The sequence below is a fragment of the Pocillopora verrucosa genome, chromosome 3, assembly GCF_036669915.1.
Source record: "Pocillopora verrucosa isolate sample1 chromosome 3, ASM3666991v2, whole genome shotgun sequence".
Lineage (NCBI taxonomy): Eukaryota > Metazoa > Cnidaria > Anthozoa > Scleractinia > Pocilloporidae > Pocillopora > Pocillopora verrucosa.
The window spans coordinates 26,844,042-26,864,487 of record NC_089314.1 but is presented as its reverse complement, the minus strand read 5'-3'; the positions used below and the strand labels follow the sequence as shown (position 1 = coordinate 26,864,487).

At 39.3% G+C, this 20,446-nt stretch overlaps 1 protein-coding gene and 1 pseudogene across 1 annotated transcript; both read left to right on the top strand.

The window, feature by feature from the left end:
- Nucleotides 1–185: 185 nt before the first annotated feature.
- Nucleotides 186–15,205, top strand: LOC131772352 (NFX1-type zinc finger-containing protein 1-like). Its single transcript, XM_059088252.2, has 7 exons — nt 186–322; nt 2,724–2,797; nt 3,657–3,779; nt 4,132–4,248; nt 5,170–5,301; nt 5,846–5,950; nt 6,445–15,205. The coding sequence occupies exons 2-7, from the start codon at nt 2,728–2,730 to the stop codon at nt 14,031–14,033; spliced, it is 8,136 nt and encodes a 2,711-aa protein (XP_058944235.2). The 5' UTR covers nt 186–322; nt 2,724–2,727; the 3' UTR covers nt 14,034–15,205.
- LOC131772345 (uncharacterized) lies at nt 14,336–18,851 on the top strand (annotated as a pseudogene).
- The last annotated feature ends 1,595 nt before the right edge of the window (nt 18,852–20,446 follow it).

The following is a 20,446-nucleotide window of genomic DNA, read 5'->3' as shown; positions in this document are numbered from 1 at the left end:
AAACTTTAAGAGAAATTAGATAAACTGATTGGCTATCAAAAACTTTTCAAGTAGATTATGTTAACCACACAGAAGGCATTCCGTTGTCCAAAGTCTTTGACTCCAGGGTCCATTCTAATTTTCCCAGACTACTTTTTCCGAGAAAAAATTTATAATCAGACAAAACAATTTTTTCTCAGAATCTTGCGGTTTCGAAAGATTTCCCAAAAACATTTGAAATATTGGTTTCTGAGAAATCTTGCTTTGTCGAAACACTGTACTCCTGTGAAAGAAGCTGGAGTTGGGTTAGAGAATAGACTTAGAGAGGCTGGCGCATAACTTGGTAAGTGAGAACAAAGTGTTTTGTGCTATATAATGTTACATTTTACACATTTTTGCGTAGATTTAGTAAAGGAAATAGAATTCGCGGGCCTCTGAAATTCCGATGTCGCAATGACACAAAAATCAAACCGGTTTTATGCGACTCGTTTCGTTTCACAAGACGAAAACAAATTTTTCTCGCGATTATAATACTACAATGGCGGGCATGACAAATACAAAATACAAGTCATGAAGGGAAACATGATTTGCCCTCAATGGTCGAATGTCTAAACATAATATTAAATTATAAAAACTCCCTTTAAAACCGATCATAACACAAGAGAATTTTGAATGGTTAAACAAAAGTAAAGCCACGGCCCCCAAGATAAAATCTGTTGAACTAATCTGTAATCATCGAACCACAAGGAGCGATTAGTGTCGGTCGATTCGTGTTTTATATCTTTAAGCACATGCCGAGCTCAAATCTGCTGTAATTTCGACAGTAGTTTTCCACACTGTATGAATGAAGACAATCGCGAAAATTTTGATTAACCTTTGATGGCTGTGGCGTTACATTGCACAACTGCTTAACAAATTGTATATCTTGGTAAGGACCAACAGTTTAAACTCCTTTATTTTGTTGTATTTCACAACCTAACTTGGAAAATCATAAGTTTCGAAACTTTCACTTATGTTTGAATCTATATCTCAGATCAGTAGCAAGAAAGTTATGGGTATTCTTGGTTGTTATTTCCACCTAGCTGGACTATGCCCGAGGAAAAATATAATGAAAATGGAGTTTGACTCTTTATATCATTTAATGTCAGGGTACATACGCCATCATAATGTTTGTTAATTCAGATGACTCGAAAATATTGGATTATAAACTATATATATTGTGTCTGCAAATTAAAACTTCGTACCAATTCCAGATGGATTTGAAAAATGCTTTGCATCAGCGAAATAAATATTTATAAAGTAATTAAAATCCCTGATTCACTAGCTCGAAGTTAGAGGATGAAGTTAGTATTTCCTATTTTGCTAAATGTGCGGCGCAAGTAGGCTGTTCTAGTTTGATAGGAAAACTGTTACGTGAATTCAAAATGTTTTATTTTAATGCATTTCATAAACAACACTGGCTACAGGTACTGGGAGCAAATTTGTGTTCGATCAGGTTGTTTTGTCTATGTATCGAATCTATGTATCGTGGTTAACCAGATCTTTCAGATAAAATATGCAACATTGTGCATCATCAAACATTGTGAGACGATTGTCGTTTCGTAAAGAATACTAAACCAATAAACGGAAGCAGCGTCATTAGTTCGTCGTTGGCACCCTTGAAATTGCTCGAACGATCAAACGTATTTAGTAACCTAAATTGCTATCTACGCTCATCATGGAAACGAATTGCTATAGATTGCATGAATGAAATAACGGACTGACGATGAACGATATAAAAAGTTATTCACTGCATTGGAGTGCTCCTTTTTAATGTTTTACAATACCCTAGTTAAATCGTACAATATTCCTTGTATTATTCAGTTGTTTCAATATCTTAACTGTATTCTTTTGCAAAACTTGTATAAATGTTTTCTGCTAAGAGACCTTTACAAAATGTAAATGGTTATTCCTCGCTTAAAATCAACTTTTCGTAAGGGCACTCTTAATCAAGATGGCGCCTGTAATTGAAATAAAGTCCTGTGCTTATATTCTGTGGGTAAGTCAAGACCGACGAGACTATAAAACCAGTATTTGTTCAGCAAAAGCAAAATTTTTAAGACGCTGAATGGTAGAATTGAATCAAGTGTTGTTTTATCGACAAACTACCTCAAGTTCCCTAAATTTGCTGTCCACACTGCCACGTTGGCAAATGCAATCAGACCGTGGAGTGACATCATAACTCATAACTCGACCTAGTTGATCGTGCCAATCCCGCGAGCGTGGATTGCAGTTTAAGTCACGGTCTGCATGAGTGAGGTTTTTGTGGCAAAATGTTAAGGTAGATAAATTTAGAACTTTAATTTTATGCATTCTCTTCTTTATGCCTAAAAAGGCCTCGGTCTGCTCATCAACATTCTCGTAATTCCTTAAAAAGTCCACAGAAAGTTTGTACCAGCAGCAAAATAAGGACCTTTGAGGGCGAAACACTATTTCGTATAATTTAAACAATTTTGAAAGCTTCCTAAAAGGCCCCTACTTTGTTCAAGTTTCAAGTGACGAGCGATGACTTTTTAAAGCTCTATCATGTTTTAAAACTCTACAAATTGTTTTCGATCCATCAGTTGTTATCTATTTCCCTTTAGTTTTACAATTCAATCTAAATAGACTACTACTGCAATATGATAGGTAAAGATTAGTCGCAGGTTAAGCTTTGTAAAGTGGTACCAAAAAGACTCAGTTGTGATACATCACTCTTCTTTCAGCACCATGCCCTCGAAGAAAAAAAAATGGTCGAGTACCTTCGACAGACGTGAACGACAACAGGAAAAATCCAAAGGTATTAAAAAGTGTTTCACTCTATAACTCATATATATACCCTACATAATATTCTTAAGTAGAACATGGCCAAGGGTTTAACCTTAATGGGCAATCATTGGATCGGTATCAGTATCTGGGCAACTGCCCACTTACCCCTTCCCCAACCCAACAACAGTCTATTGATAAAAAGTTAGGGTTAATGTTGGGTTAGGGGAGGGGTAGGTGGGCAGTTGCCCAGATACTGATATTGGTCCCAATCTCCGTTAATAAACTTTTTAATTTTGTGAGTGCATTTAATGTTGTTCCGCTATTATCTAGATTTATTACTATTCATGAACTACCCTGAGGAGACATTTGTGTCGAATACAATAGCAGTGGAAACTTCATTGGGCTATAGCCACTAGTTATATTGAAAGATTGCATGGCATTGATTCCATTTAAAGGCATGTCTCATGTTTTCGTCCTCTTTGTCTCCAGAACTGACCCACTGGTTAAGTTGGACCCTCCCCGCCCCCTCCTCAGCCCCTTTTTAATTCAGGATTAGTTCAGTCTGGGTATCTTTTTCGCGGGCCTTTTACCTTTGCTAAAGATTAAAAAAAGAGAAAAAATCTTTCAGGATTAATGTCACTGAACTGTGTTAGACATCACCCATTTCATCCCTATGATTTTAATCAGTTAAAACTGGTTTCTACAGCTCTTTGCGAACGAAGCTGGATAGATGATCAAGACATTTATCTAACTATACTCTCATAATTGTAAATATTTCCACCTGGAAAAGGAGATATGCATAAACATTTTTCCAGTCCTGTACAACTTGGATGACTTTTATCTTTTCTAAAAACGACCAATTAAATCTCAAATCTCTGCTTGCATTGCAGAATCTGATGAATCGTCAAAAACAAGGGAAGAGGGACAAGCCAAATCTTTACCATGGACAGAAAGTCCTCAGGCGTCTCAACCGAGCGGAGGTGCTTGTGGATCATCTGCTGATCAAATACCAGGTATAGTATTGCAATGTTGTGGTTGCAATGTAATAAGGAAACTTATGCAGATCTCACCGCCGAGAGTATTTCAAACAGAATTTCGAAAAAGAAATGTACTTTCCATTGGCTCATTTCCAGGTCATTTCGCGTGCAATATGTTCTTGTTATGGAAATTTCTATTTGGGGTTCTGATACGTTCCATTTATTCCAACCGTCTACCAATACCTATTTTCACGATTGAATGGTAAAAAAACCTGTGGCTCATCAGCAGAGACTTGATAGGTTGTCGATGTAGTGCCAAGGAATCAATCAGATGGTTAGTGCATGAAGCTTTGTAAGCAGGTGTAATAGAATGCTCTTTTTACTCAAGATGATAAAACTAAACAAGACAAACAAGACCACAGAGGCCGATATGGAAGAAAGCATCCGGATGGTAGAAGGAATAAACGACAGAGACGACATCAAGGCAGAGAAAACGCCTCTGTAGGTGAGTAGAAAATGTTGGGAGTACCAAAATAATACAATTTCGAGTTTAATTCGATTGAAAAGAAGTACATCGAGTAAAAGTTATCCATATGGTTGGTATTGAGAGGAAGCAATTCATGGAGGGTGAAATGAAGCTCAGGAGGAAACCCATACACGGTTAATGGGTATTAAATCAATCATTCTACATGAATAATGCTTTAAAACTCGTGAAAATGCGTAATGCATCAATAGTTTAGTCCGGACGTGGCGTTGCTCAAATTTATTTATTGTCACTGAATAAATAAAACTCATCTGAATGCTTACAAAATTAGCAGTCGTTATCCACTTGGAAACCTGTTGGACCCCACAACTGTTTAAGTTTATCTTGCAATTTTAATTTTGGTTTGTCAATCAAGGACCGGATTGTAAAATTAATTGATATTGATGAAGGACCTTTGATTATTAATCAAACGCCTTTAAATACGTTTGAGTGACTACATAACATTCATTGTTGTTTTTTTGTCTATTAGCTGTTTTTTTTTGTCGTATGCGCCTGTCATTTCTCGTGTCTGACATGCTAGTTGCATAAAAAATTCTTAACACCTCAATAAGTTTTACAAAATTTCTAAGTGAAGTGGATTGGTTCCTTCTAAGTTTTTTAGGCTTTTAAGGACCATTTCCTCAGCTTAAGGTACTTCATTAAAGAAATAAGTTAGTGAAAATACTTCCACAGCACTCCAAAACGCTCAACTTGCTTTGGATGCTCTCATAAGAGCTTGACAGCCCCTAAGCTGATTCAATTTAGAGACTTGCATCATGAGACACCTCGGCAAACGAGTCACTCAGAAAGGGTCTATATACTATCATGTCAAAATTCATCAAATGTAGGCTGTGTAAAAATCTCACCTCAGTGGCAAATTTCGATTTTAACGGAATATTTTAGATACTGAAGCTACAACTGAGTCAAGTCAGACGGGTACACAGACGAAAACGACACCACAAGCAGCAAGGTCAGCCCCTCAAAAGGCAAGTGGAAATGCAGTACACAACAGACCAGTTCAACACAAAACTCGAGGTGAGTGACCTCTCGGGATCTTTGGATATCAGAGCAAGGCAATTAAGGGTACAATTTACTCTGTTATTTATCTTATTAGTAATCATCCATGCCCGTAGAAATAGGAGACTAGGGGAGACCATGCACTTCCCCTTTCCCCCCTCCCCCCCCCCCCTCACATCTCACATACTCACACAGACACACACGTCTGGTTGATGAGGAAAAAAGAAGATAAATGCACTGCTACCAACGTACATGGTTGCGAGTAGGCTATGAGAGCTTGTCTAAAGAATCAGATTTTTGTTGAGAACCGTGTTTCCATTATGGCTCATTTAAATGTAGCACAACCACTGTTGCCTTTGGGCCCTCGCAAAACAAAATTCGCTCCTAAGGGCCTGTTATTAATCTTCACGAGACCAGGCGAGGCGGCCATTTACTCCTGAACTTTTATTGATGTATTTCAGTACTTTAAGTCCTTCACGTTCGTGGGCACTTTCTACTGAAAATAGCAAGTCTACCAGATAATTGTACTTGTCTTTCTAAAACAACACTCTTTCAATCGTAGATGACAACGTTGATAAAGATAGCAAACAAGTTCACGAAGAATCATCACGGGAACACGGAAAAGGTCCCGTGATGGCGTCACCATTTGAAGAGGGAAAACTTCCAGGTAATGGGGTTAAATTGGAATTCTAGGCGATAATCAATTGTGAAGGTTTTGATTCAGAAAATAGCACAATTTTTATTAAATCAATGTTCAATAACTCTTAACCAAAGCTTGCAAGTTGTTTATTCACAGATAACAAGAGAACATCCCATCAGCTCTGCTGCAAATATCTTATTTGTGTATAAATGCTTCCACTCCTAACAAATACATAGCTTTGTCCCTCGAAGCTGCCCTGCAACAAGGGTGATTGAGTGAAGGGTTATTGAATAATGAGAAGTGCACATAATTTGCATCAAAAAAGGAAAGGGGAAATGCGACGCACAAAAAAAGCAAGGGCCTACTAGCATGCCCTTTGAAATCTATTAGTGTGATTAGGTCACGTCTCCAAGACTGTAAGCATGTGATGATTCCCAATAGAGTTGCACAGTTCTCTGATTTCGAAAAAATCAAATGACAAACGATCAACTTATTTTGGAACACATTTCCTTATAACACAGGTCAAACACAAGCAAAACAAGCAAGAACGCCTTTTCCAGGAAATAGGAATGTCTGTTCCCCGTCACAGCAGAAAGCACCGACACCTTTGCGAGGCGTTTTACCAGCGAAAAATATGTTAGACTTGGAAATGTTAAAAGAGATGAGAGGCACTGATATTGTTCAAAAATTGAGTGAGAGTATGGCTCGCTTTAAACATTTTCTACGATCGGAAGAGGAGCAGCACAAAAGCGATGAATTCATCTTTGACCTTACCTGCATATTAGCGACAGTATGCCTAGAGCCAATAGACGAGAACGTGATCAAAATTCTCACGGCACTTAAAGGTTCAGTTTTTTTTAAATCAAAGATTCCATTCCTCCTGGATCGTATTCAAGACTCAGAAACCTTAAATTACCAAGGATCCCGAAGAAAACTTATTCAATGCCTGATCAAAATATTCAAACGGTTTTTGATGCCTTTGCCCAGTTCTTATGCTGACCTGCCCTATGAACAATTGAAGCGAGCCTTAGATGGTGCAAGGATCGACAGAAAAGCGGAGCTGGAGAAGGAGCTTGAGGCCTTTAAACGGTTCAGAGATAATATCATTACAGCTGAGAGACAGAAGCGAGGACAACGTTACACAAACATGACAGGAAAAAAGCCTCCTAACGACTTCAGGGATTTGCCGATCTGTCCGACAAACAAAGAAATGACATCTCAAGAACGACCTTTCCTACGTACAAACATTTCAAAGGGAAGATATGACGATGTTGAACACTACCTTGATGTACAGTTTCGGTTGCTTAGAGAAGATTTCCTCGAGCCCTTAAGGGAAGGAATTTACGAAATTACCCACAATGTCCCTAGAGAACGACGCAACCAGTCCATGAAATGCTACCAAGAAGTGCGCATTGTCGGAAAGGAATTCACATCCTCTGGCGTTATTTACAAAGTTAAACTTCAGGAATCCAAGTTTTCCAAGGCAATATTGGCTCACTCAAAACGGCTCATCTTTGGTTCCTTCGTTTGCCTTTCGAAAGACAACTTCCAAACAATGCTCTTTGCCACGGTTGCTAATCGAGATCCGAAGGATGTGGAGGAAGGTAAATTTGACATCCGATTCGTCGAAGATCAAAATGTTTTTGATATCGAAAAGCGTCAAGAGCCGTACCAGATGGCTGAGTCTCCGGCGTATTTTGAGGCGTATTATCATGTGCTCAAGGGACTCCAAGAACTAAACGAAAATAGCTTGCCTTTTCCTAAGTACTTGGTTGAATGCAGCGCCGAGGTGGACCCGCCAAAGTATCTCAGACGCGATAGCAATCAGGATCCCGTATGTTACGATCTCAGCAAAGCCCTTGCCGTAAGTCATCCAGTAAGACTACAGAAGATACCTGTTCTCGAACCTGAAGCTTGGCCACCGGCTGAGGAACTCCCTCTTAACATTTCTCAGCTTGAGGCATTAAGAACAGGAGTAACGACCGAGTTCTCCGTGATTCAAGGTCCCCCCGGAACAGGGAAGACCTACGTTGGAGCCAAAATTGCGCGATGCCTTCTTGAGAACCGGAAACAATGGGATCCCGAGAAAGCATCCCCGATGTTGATGGTCTGCTACACCAACCACGCTCTAGATCAGTTCCTCGAAAAAGTGCTAGAATTCAATCGGGAGAGGGGCGCAATAATTCGAGTTGGGGGAAGGTCCAAAAGCCAAAGTCTTGAGGGTTGCAATTTGAAACTATTCGTAAAAGATAACAGACGACTTGACAAGCGAGGCTTTATTTACTGGAAACTAAAAGATAATCTCAAAGAAATCGAAAATGTTCAGAAAACATTTCTCAAAGCTGAAAAAGCCATTTTGGAGTTCACAGTTTTGGAAGGCGACATGAACCCGCTTCATGTGGACCAACTTTATGACTCTCTATTTCCACGAAACGCAACAACTGAGTGTCAAGATACTAGCAATACTTTTAAATTATGGCTGTGCAATGACTGCCGATTAAATGACACAAATCAGGTGTCCGATGGGTCAATAGAGACCAACCATGCTGATGGAGTAGATGGATCAATTCTTCAAGAGGAGGATAAAAGTGAAGGTGAACAAAGTCCTGATCATTTCTGGGCACCATTCGACATTCACGTTACAGATAAACCACCGCAACAGAAGGTAGAGAGTTCTTATGAAGTAAAAGTTGAAGAAACACATAAAGGCCTTGAAGACATGACCGCTAGAGAAGATGAGGCGACGCGAATACAAAATCAAAGACGCTTAGTAGGCGAAGAGGAATGTATGTCAGCAATTCAACTACCTACCAAAGGAAACTGTGAAGATGAAGATGACATAGATGATGATGAAAATGGCGAAAGATGGACTAAGGTAAAATATAAGAAGTCGTCTAGACGACAGAGGAATGAAGAGAGGAAAGATCACATTGGTAGAAGTAGCCATAGCACAGAGACGACCAGTAAAAAACGTAAGAAAAAAAAGAAAGGAGAAGCCAAGATTGATCTTAGAGCAGACACAGGCCAAATACAAGAGAAGCTTCAAAATTTACATGCGATGTCGGATGAAGAAGCAATGAGTGTGACAAATATTTGGTCCTTGTCAGAAGAAAACAGACTCCGATTGTACCTTTACTGGGCCGAATGCTACCGTGATCGCCACAGAATGGAAGTCCAAGGGTATGAACAGAAGCACAGGCGGCTTTGTGATGAATTAGAAGAATTGAGAGCGGAAGAAGAAGAAGAAGTCATACGTAAAGCAACTGTAGTTGGAATGACAACCAGCGGTGCTGCAAGGTACCACTCAATGCTTCAAAAAATTGGTCCGAAAATTGTCATCATCGAGGAGGCGGCAGAAGTAATGGAGGCGCACATCATCACTTCTTTATCACGTGATACAAATCATGTTATACTTATCGGTGACCACAAGCAGCTACGCCCGAAAGCAACAGTCTATGAACTGGCCCAGAAATACAACCTGGAAATTTCCTTGTTCGAAAGAATGGTTATGAACAGTATGGATTGCAAACGGCTGTGTATACAGCACCGCATGCGCCCTGAGATTGCTGCACTGACTAAACGGTTCTACGATCATGAGATCTTGGATCACGAAACAGTGTACAAATTCGAGAATATAGTTGGCATATCGCAGAATATGTTTTTTGTTGATCATTGTCAACCCGAGAGCCAAAATGGGAATCTACAGAGTTTCTCTAATCCTCACGAAGCTACCTTCTTGAAATACCTATGTAAGTATCTTCTACAGCAAGGCTACAAACCGCACCAAATCACAGTTCTAACCATGTACATCGGCCAGCTACTTCTTCTTCAACAACAAATGCCACGAAATCAATTTGAAGGAATCAAAATTTGTGCAGTGGACAACTTTCAAGGAGAAGAAAATGATATCATTCTTCTGTCACTGGTGAGAAGTAATTCAGTGGGTCGAATTGGTTTTCTTAGTGAGTCCAATAGAATTTGTGTTGCCTTGTCTCGAGCACGCAAAGGATTTTACTGCATTGGAAACCTTAACATGCTAAGACGCCAGTGCCCAGTGTGGCAGGAGATATGCCATGATTTAGACAGAGCGAAAGCAATTGGCGATACCTTTGAACTTACTTGTCAGCGACACAAGAATGTGACATCTGTGCGGAATCCAGGCGATTTCCCAATGTGTGGAGGATGCAGGAAGATGTGTGGGGAACGACTTGATTGTGGCCATGCTTGTGACAGGCCTTGCCATCCATCAGACTTGTATCATGTTGAGCAATGTCGAAAAGTGTGTTTCAAAAGTTGCCCCAACGAACACCAGTGTGGAAAAGTCTGTCATTATCCAAGAAGCTGTCCTGATTGTTCTCACGGTATGTGGAAGACAGTACCTAAGTGTGGGCACGAACAATCCATACCATGCAGTGTTGATCCTGCAGCGTTTTCCTGTTTAGTGAAATGCGAAAAGATGCTACCATGTGGACACAAGTGCAGAAAAAAGTGTGGAGAGGTGTGCACCGCAAAATGCAAAGAAAAATGTCTCAAAAGCCTCCCATGTGGGCACAATAAAGAGATAGCATGTCACCGTGATCCGACTACCGTTGAATGTAATAACGACTGCAAGAAGGTTCTGGAATGTGGCCACCCTTGCAAGAAAAGATGTAAAGATGAATGTCAGTGTAACGAAGAAATAATGGTTCAACTACCGTGTAAGCATATGAAACGAGTTTTGTGCCACAAGAAACACGATTCATTCGAGTGCCATGAGAGATGCAGAAGAACTTTGGACTGCGGTCATGAGTGTCCTGGGAACTGTTTTGAGGATTGTAGAGTGGATCTATGCAAAGCAACTGTGATCAAAGAACTTCCTTGTGGGCACCGACAAAGTGAGCCTTGCAATGTTGACCCCAAAAGTGCTTTTTGTTATAATCCTTGCCAGAGACCATTGGACTGCGGTCACAAATGCCCATCAGTATGCGGCCGTCAATGCAAAGAAGTCAAATGTGAGGAGTTGTGCCAAACCAAGTGCGCAAGAGGTCACGCATGCCAAAAGCTGTGCCACTATGGTCGTGCGTGTGATGCCTGCATGGTGGTACACAATATGCCACTTCCTACATGTGGACACACAGTCGAGAAGCTCTGTTACATAGATCCAAAATCGATCAACTGTGATAAACCGTGCCAAAGATCAAGAGCATGTGGACACCCTTGCTCAAGTATTTGTAGCAAAAAATGTGAAGCTCAGCCATGCACATTGCCAATGAGCAAAACGTTACCGTGTGGTCACGAGGTGGTTTTACCTTGTCACAAAAATCCCTTAAAGTATAAATGCACTAAAGGAATTGAAGTTAACTTGCCTTGTGGTCACAAAATGCACTACGAGTGTCATGTTGCGCAGGGAGCAGAAAAAAAACCATTGTGCAACGAGAAAGTAGAGAAAGAGTTGCCTTGTAGCCACAAACTCATTCTTCCCTGTCACAAAAAACCTGATGATTGTAAGTGCAAGAAGAAAGTAGATGTTGAACTATCATGTGGACATACAAAGTCTCTCGTTTGCTTCTCTTTGAAAAAGGATTTGCAAAATGCTACTTGTACGGCTAAAACGACGCGAATACTACCGTGCGGACACGAAACAATTCTCCGATGTTATATTAATCCAGAGGAACACTCCTGTCAAGAGGAGGTTCAACTGACCCTTTCTTGTGGCCATGAGAAGCATACAACATGCTCGGAAATTAAAAACGAATTGACAAAGGAGGAGTGTAACGAAATGGTTCCTATAGAATTGCCTTGTGGCCATGAAAAGCAGATGACGTGCTCTGAACGACAAAAAAGAAACATCTGTGATGCGCCTAATGATTGCTTTCTCCTATGTGAAGAGGAGGTTCAACTTGTCCTTTCCTGTGGACACAAGAAGCTCACCTCATGCTCTAAAATGAGAAATGAATTAGTAAAGGATGAATGTAACGAAAAGGTTACTATGGAATTGCCTTGCGGTCATGAAAAGAAGGTGGGGTGCTCTGAAGGACGAAAAGGAAACATTTTCTGTAATGCTCCTTGTAATCGCTTTCTTCCGTGTGAACACCGTTGTCAGAAAAAATGCGGTGAGAATTGTGCTTCTTTCAAATGTGCTGTGGAAGTTCAGAAGGATTTAGCCTGTGGATTCCATAAAGTGAGTTGCCTCTGCTCTGATGATGTGTCCCAAGTTGTTTGTACAAATAGGTGCCAGCGGAAACTATCCTGTGGTCACGAATGTCAGGGTAAATGTTCAGAGGAATGTAGTCAGAAAAAATGCCGTAAGAAAGTGTCCAAACCACTCAACTGCGCAGGAGGCCACTCTCTCCAAATGAGGTGCAGTGATGATCCCAACGATGTTAAATGCAAGGAGAAATGCAATAGAAAACTTGGTTGTGGTCACCCATGTCCGGGCCTTTGTAGCGAGAACTGTAAAAATATGAGATGCACAAACACAATAGAAGATAAATTTCCCTGTGGCCACAAAATGGAAAGTTTTCGATGTTTTGAACGCACAACCGCCACTTGCATCGCTCCATGTCAGCGACAGAAGAGTTCGTGCAAACATCCCTGTAAAGGAGTATGTGGAAAAGATTGCTCTAATTATCCTTGTAATGAGGTTGTAATCAAAGTCCTGTCGTGTGGCCATAAGATCAAGATGCATTGCAAGCAATCTATTGATGATGTGCAATGCCCGGCTGAATGTAGAGCAAAGTTGCCATGTGGTCACTATTGTTCTGGAAAATGTTACGAGTGTCAGGAGAGAGGTTCACATGAATTTTGCCAACATCAATGCGGTCGATTACTGATTTGTTTACACCGTTGCAACGCCGTATGTGGCGAACCTTGCCCTCCCTGTAACAAGAAATGTGCCAAGAGTTGTCCTCACGGAAAATGTAAAAGACGTTGTTCACAGCTTTGTGATTCTTGCACTGAACCGTGCACGTGGAGTTGTCCACATTATCAGTGCAAGAATCTTTGTGGGGAGGAGTGCGACCGCCCTCCATGTAATGCTCCTTGTCCCAAGAAGCTCCCCTGTCAACATCCATGTATTGGCTTGTGTGGAGAAAACTGTCCAACGCTGTGTGCCATTTGCAATGCCAAAAAGCTTTCCTCCACATTAGCTGTTAGAGGTTCTGTTAAAAAAGAAGCCACGAGGTGTCTTCAACTTCTTGACTGTGGTCACACCATAAGTGTTGAAGAGATGGACGCGTGGATGGTGCGTGAATTGGGTGACCATATACAATTTCTACAATGCCCCAGGTGCTCAAGGTCGATAACATTCAGCTATCGCTACGGAAATATTGTCAAAAGGACACTGAAAAACGTTGAAAACGTGAAGAAACAGATAGAACAACTTGAGGTGGAGGTTAACGACGCTTCCATTCGTCTAGCAAAGGACATCGGTGCAACTCAGGAGTATGATGAGAAACACAGAAAAAAGTTTGGACAAGCAGACCTTGCTTTTGCACGATCCATCCCATGGAAGTGGAATCCTTTCAATCTGCCGCGTAAAAATCGCAGTAGTGTTTTCACATTTACCTTCAAAAATCACTTGATGATCCTTCAACAGGTGAGGAAGACAGAAGACGTCCTGGCAAACATTAAGGCGCACCGAGAAGTCAGCGAACCATCGAAAGCAATCAAAGATGCCATGAAAAACATTAAAGAGGATCTTGAAAACCCAGAGCTTGATTTGGAAAGTTTAAGCCAGATTCACGTGCAGGCCAAAAAGTTCTTTCTATTCTCTCAAGTTTTAAAGGTTCAGGACATTGCTTTGATGCATCGGATTTCCTTATCAGGCAGTGGTGCAGATCGAAAGATGTTGGCACACATTCGGTTTAAGAAATTTCTCCAAGGAAATGAGGACATCCTAGATATTGACTGGCTGGAAACAATCGTCAATTTGCTAAGAAAAGAGGTGAAACTTGCGCCACTGCCGAAAGAAGCTCAAGACTTCGCAAATTTTCCTGGTTACCAAAGAGATATCTGGAAATTATGCGAGAAAGGTCACGCATTCTACATTGGGTGCATTGTGCGAAGAGGAAAAAGCATCCCAGTTGGTAGCGAGGGCTGCATGTTGTGTACGGTTAATGAAAGCGACTAAAAAATTCCGAGTACGTTTATTTCCCAATTGGTTGGTATACGAATTTAGCAGACGCCATTTCTGAGGGTGTCCAGCGACTATTGAGGACACAACAGATTCCCTGGAAAGTGACACAGATGCAATATGTAAGATATACGACAAAATATAAATGGAAACTACTATGGACTCTACGATAATTTAGATGAGAAACCTTATGAAAGAAGCAAGTTAAATGATAAACATTTTGCCCTATTATAGAAAAGAGTGATACGGACATTGATATGGATAGACCACATCAGAAAATACATCACCAACGTTAGAAAATGACCCTAGCCCTTAACACCCCAACATCAGTATCCATCTTCTCCACACTCTTCTCTATATGTTTCTTAGGTACTGACAAGAAGAATTCATTTCAAGATCAAAGCTTGTTAGATTGGCGATCATTTCCTTTATTCTCATGATCTTAGTGAATGATTCAGCAGTTTTACTGTAAGGAGAAATTAGATGCTGGTCACTCTTAGGGTTTAAAAGGTTAAGCCACACGGAATGGAATTAGGATTGATCAGAAAGTTTATCCTCAAGTTTTGGCAAAACATCTGCGTCGTTAATTTTTTTGAAATGAGGTAGAAAAGTCGATGAAGAATATTTGAGGATGAAGTGACAAAAAATATCCTTTTCTTCGCCGTGACACTCGTTTTCCACTAAAATCATACGAAGAAAACGTATTTGATGCAGACCAGTGTTTTGAATTTAAAAAAATCTCAGATGGTACACAAAACCAATCGTATAGACATTTTTTGAACGTGAAAAGTGAATAGCCGAGTAGCCCGCTGTAGAAAATCAACAAGATTGCCTGAAATGAACATTTTTTCCTGAAGAAACTATGTACATTTTCTTGATTATACAGTTTCAGTTATGAAGTAATTAATAGTTCCCATAAAAGGATCCATGTGATTTACATCTTTTTGTGCTGTTTGAGATTTACCTCTTTCAGGCAATCAATTTTTCCTGCACCAAAAAGGGGTCCCACTTGCAAGAGAGAGTTGTAACACCATTTATAAGAACGCGACTAATGTTTCATAACAGGTTAAGTGTTTTCAAATGGCAGTCTGCCGTAAAAAAAGAACAAAAGAAACTTCATAATTGAATTTTGTGAATATTACAAGCAATTTAGTGCAAAATAACGAATATAATTACCAAATGTTACTAAAGATTTGGCATTACTGACTGATCATGGTAAAAAATCTTGACAATTGACGATTAATGTTCTGGCCATTTGACGTTTGATGATCGACCTCATTGCAACTGTCCAGAATCCTTTAGTCCAGAAGTCCCTACTGTTCATACTATAAAAATAAGGTTCGACCCAGTCTCTCTTCGTCAGTTAATTGAATTCAACCCGGTTAAATTTGACAGCAGCCTACAAGTAAGGGGTTTCAATTCCCCAATTCTTTTCCTTTTGTAAATGGCAAAGCGGAGAGCAGTTGATAGCAGCGAAAGATTTCATCAATTACGGAGACTTGTAACGGTTTTAATAGTTCTCACGGTTGAAGATACCGCTGTTTACATGTGAGCGTGCGCAAGGTAATTGCACAATTACAGTTCAACAAATATTTTTGGCAGGAAACTCAGTTTTATTTAAAGCTTTACAAGGATATTTGTGTGAGGTTAATTCAAAGCCGCATCTTGTGAACAGAAGTTCTTTCTATGTTAATTCTTTAGAACAGTTTAAAACTCCGAAGCAAACGTTTCCTATTGATAACAAATTTACAGCTGTCGCCGTTGCATTGGAATTTCAATCTCCGACGCGAGAACAGTGCTTGCGGCTGTTCTTAAAAATGCAAGTGGCACAATACTGCTTCCGAAATATTTCTCATTCTATTTTAATTGAGCAATCGCAAATATAAAGTTAGGTGACAAGATTATCAATTTCTTTTCAAACATTGGCGGTTGAACACTCCTGCAAGATTAACGTATGTTGATTTGAAGTTCAAATTTTATACCTCCCAATGTTTCAAAATTGCTGCGAAGATAAATGTAAATATAAGGTTATTTTTAACGTTGTTCTCCTCGAATCGAATGCTCTTTCCTGGAAATCGTTACAAAATTTCTGAGAAAGATATTCGCTGCGCAAACTTTCTACTCGATTCGGAAAAAACTTTGTGCCAAAGAAAATCGTTCAAAATCAACAATTTAAGTCCGAGAGATGATCGATTTGAAACTGTTGGTTTCTTATAACGGTCCACCTACAAAGGTAGCCTTGCGTGGCAGCGCGTTTGTTGTTGCCACGCAACAGTCACGGAGGACGACTCTTTTTCTGAGAAAAATACAGTCTAGCGATATTGGCAGCCTATAAGTATCCCTTGAGTCTCCTGAACTGGCAAAGGAAAACTCGTCATACAAAGTATGGTTGAATATTGACAACTGTTATGTGGTTTACCAGATAACCAACGAAGCGAGCGGAGAAGACGATTCATGGAAGATTCATTTCTCTTTTACGAGATCCACTACGAGTACTCTGCAACGAAATAATGAAAATCTTTCGAATATTTACCTCTGGGAGAGTACCTCATTAGAGGAAAGCCAGCTAACTTTTTACATTTTCATTTTGAAACAAATATTCCTCAGGAAAGACATCGCAACTTTACGACGCATTGTGCTAGACCCGGACGAAATTAATAGGATAGTAAAACAGATAGAAACTGCTCCAGAGAATCTTCATGAATATGAGGAGCTCGAAGAAGTCCAATTACTAACAGATATGAGACAAATCCCAGATGTGAAGTGTGATATCATCGACGGAAAATGTTTTACTGTGGAGCTTCCAATAACAGACTTAATTGACCCAGATCACAATTTGAGGCGCCTGTTAAGAGATTTGCAGACTTACTCCAAAACTTTAACTAAAAATATCACTAGGCAGATTGAAATTAAAGAGAAGCAATCGACGCCAGCAACGAAAAGGAAATCAAGGAAACGTTCAAACAGGAAAATTGTGAAAATGAGACCAATAACTACTTATTTTCCAAAAGAACCCAAGAGAACCAAGGAAACGCAAAAGAATCGAAAAGATCAAATAGTAAGTGGAAAGTGCTCCTCGCATAGAGTGGAAATTATTCAGATAGATGACGACTCAGACTCGTCACGCCAGCAAACGGAAAATGAGCCTCGTGAAAATCACGTCGAGAAGGAAGAAAAATATTCGGTAATCCACGATTTGTTCTCTCTAGATGCCGACTTCTACGAAGAAGATATAAACTGTGGTGTTGAGAAAAGAAGGACACCTTGGATGACAGCAGAAGTGGCGGATGCAGATAATACGGACGTTAGCGTGACACAAGGCTGTCACCCGAAAAGGGTCACGCGATCATCTGTATCCAATACAGAAGTTTGCGTGACACCGGGTTATCATGCGAAACAGATTACGCAATCATCTATATCCAAGAAAAAGAAACCGAAAAAGAACTCCACACTTAAAAGACTTAATCGTAGCAAGAGCTTTAAAAATGGGTCTCTTGCTGACACTGTTGCAACAGATGAAGTCACAGACACAGAGGAAAATGTAAGTAAACACAATGTTGAATTGGCTGCAGCTATCAGAAAGGAAATAACGGATTGGTGTGGTGGGGAAACATTCTTGACAGAGGAAAGGTTGCTGAGATCTGGAATGGACACAGAAAAGGATACATGTAATGGAATGAAGAACAAAGCTGGTCACAAAAAGGGAGAAAGGAACAATCATGTTACTAATAGTAATAATGATGATGACGACGATGATTTTGCAAATTGGTGCAATAAAAAGTCAAGTGAATTGAGACGTAAACGTGTCCTCATTCATGAACGTGATGAAGAATCTGGTTGTGAGGAGAATAATAATTCATTTGATTGCGTCAAAAAATCAAGTAAATTTAGAAATAAATGTGTCCTCCTCTCTGACAGCGAGGAATCAGATAGTGGCAAAAATCATCGTACACATAATAACAAGAAACATTCAAGTAAGGTTACATAATTATAAACGTGTCAGAACTTATGATAGTGCTGAGGTGTCTGATGGTGACATATAGATGCATTTTCCTGTTCTTACAAATAACCAAATGAAGTTGGGTGAAATCATACCTACACTTTTTTATGAAAGAAATCTGAAAGATTTATACAAAACATTTCTACATTTATGACAGTGAGAAGAAGTCGGGCAAGATATATTTTGAATTAAAGCAAAAATATCATAAATAAAGATATTAATGTGTCTGACAAAGGACTTTGCAACGATAATGTAATAGAATGCATTGCAAGAAGAAAAACACTGATAAAAACAGTTATATAATAATAATTACATTTATATAGTGCAGACCTCTATATGGATATATTCAGTTGCACTTCACAATATTGTCACAGTAAAATTATGTTAACAGCAACTAAAAATATAAGAAACTATTTGAAGGCTAAATTAAAAAAATTAGTTAAACAGTAGTCTTGAAAGTGTCCAATGTCTTTATGTGGCGAATTGTGAAAGGTAATGCATTCCAAAGATAAGGTGCAGCTGACTTGAATGCACGATCACCAAGGGTTGGATGAGTCTTAGTAATAGGTAACTCAAGTAACAAAGACTTTTTTGACCTAAGAGAGTACCTGGATTGCTTTTTGGTGCTAATTAATTCCCTTAAATAATTAGGAGTTAGACCATATAAACACTGAAATGTCAAAAGTAGAATCTTAATTCTACACAGTAACTAATCAGGAGCCAATGAAGGTGAAAAAGCAATGGTGTAACATGACAGTTATGACAACATAAAAAATTACTCTTTATATCACAATCCTTAGTTTTCACTAAAAAACTTTTTATTTTGGACTAAATTGTACCAACAAAATATGTCAAAATACTTTTTGAGAAGTTTGAACTTGTTTCTCTTTTTCCCCAAAAAGACTTCAGCTGTTTTTGTAATGAAAGAACACTTAGCATTTCCAATAGTAAGTTTTGTCATGCAGTTTGTATTTTTTGTTGAAGACCTGTAGATCATGATTTGATTCCTTTTGTTTAAACACACTGTATCTGTTGGAGGTTTAACATTGTAACAAGATGTGCAACTTCTAGCCCTTTGGTTGTCATTGAAAATTCATGCAAGAAAGCAACCAACAAACTCTTAGAAGGCCACCTTTTCCTCATTGGTACTAACGAGTGGTATATTCCTAGATCATAAAGTATTCTGATCACTAGTAATTAGTGTTAACAACTGAGTTGAAAACGTAAATTAGCCACCATAAAGGGTAAAAAAGCTGACATTTTGAGCGTTAGCCCTTTGTCAGAGCGATTGACGAAGGGCTAACGCTCAAAACGTCAGCTTTTTTACCCTTTATGGTGGCTAATTTATGTTTTCACTTCAGTTGTTAACACTAAATTACCTGCTATACTCTCCCACTGATGCAGCACCACAGTTTCTTTAGAAACTTACCCCTTTATTCTGATAGATAGTTACATATTAAGAAGAGGAAGGGTTGCCTTGCATAGTGCACTTGCCTCCTGATGTCAATGCTGAGCCTTGGCTCATGGAATTTGGTATGTTGTTGTTTCTCGTCCATAAACCAAAACTTTTTGACCAAAAATCTCTTGTTTTCTTCATTACACAACAACCAAAACTCTAAATTGCAGTTTGACTACAAAGGACTAAGAGTCACCACATATGTGCCCTCCTAATTCAAAATTCTAATTTTTTTTCCTGAAACATTATCCGCATCTTGATAGACAATCCCCTCAACTTGACTTTAACAACTGTAAAGCTATATGAGAATGCCACTCCACTTTAACAAATTGCCTTTTTCAGATGGATTCCTTAACCCTTTCTGTAACAGTTCTTCTATTGCAGTTAAGGGGGCACAGCATGGCTGACTAGCCAAGCCTGCCTGACTAGCACTATTATCAAAGGTGTGTGCAAAAAGTTAGTATCAAACTTAAAAATAACTCATCAGAAAGAGTAGATACTTAATCCTTGTTGTTCTTATTAAAGGAAATGATGAATTGCTATAAAGGATAGCAACAGAACATTTGGAATGCAGTTGGTGGAGACAGCTAATATTGTTTAAAAATGTGGGCTTACATTAACAAGACCACTCCAAACTTATTTCAAGTTATTACCAAGAAGTTTCTTCTATAATTTTGTCTTGCTTTAAGTTTGGTCTTGAAAATTAATGTTAAGTTGCAATTTCCACAATACAATTTGGCTGCCCATTTATAAAAATGTGGAGACTTGTTGGGAATACAAAGTGTTGTTTGACTGTTCTTCTTTAATTCTCTTTACAATAGGCCATTTTACAGTTATGTACTTAGTTGCCAAGCCTTTGATTTGGAGTGAGGCTGAAGGTGACCTTGTTGTGATAGAGACCAGTATCTAGTTAGCATGATAACAAAGTAATTTGCATTTGAAAAGCAGCAAGGT

Coding starts and splice junctions, on each gene's coding strand:
- LOC131772352 (XM_059088252.2), top strand. CDS start 2,728: ATGCCCTCGAAGAAAAAAAAATGGTCGAGTACCTTCGACAGACGTGAA. Junction 2,798..3,656: donor ACAACAGGAAAAATCCAAAG/GTATTAAAAAGT, acceptor CTTGCATTGCAG/AATCTGATGAATCGTCAAAA. Junction 4,249..5,169: donor CAGAGAAAACGCCTCTGTAG/GTGAGTAGAAAA, acceptor GGAATATTTTAG/ATACTGAAGCTACAACTGAG.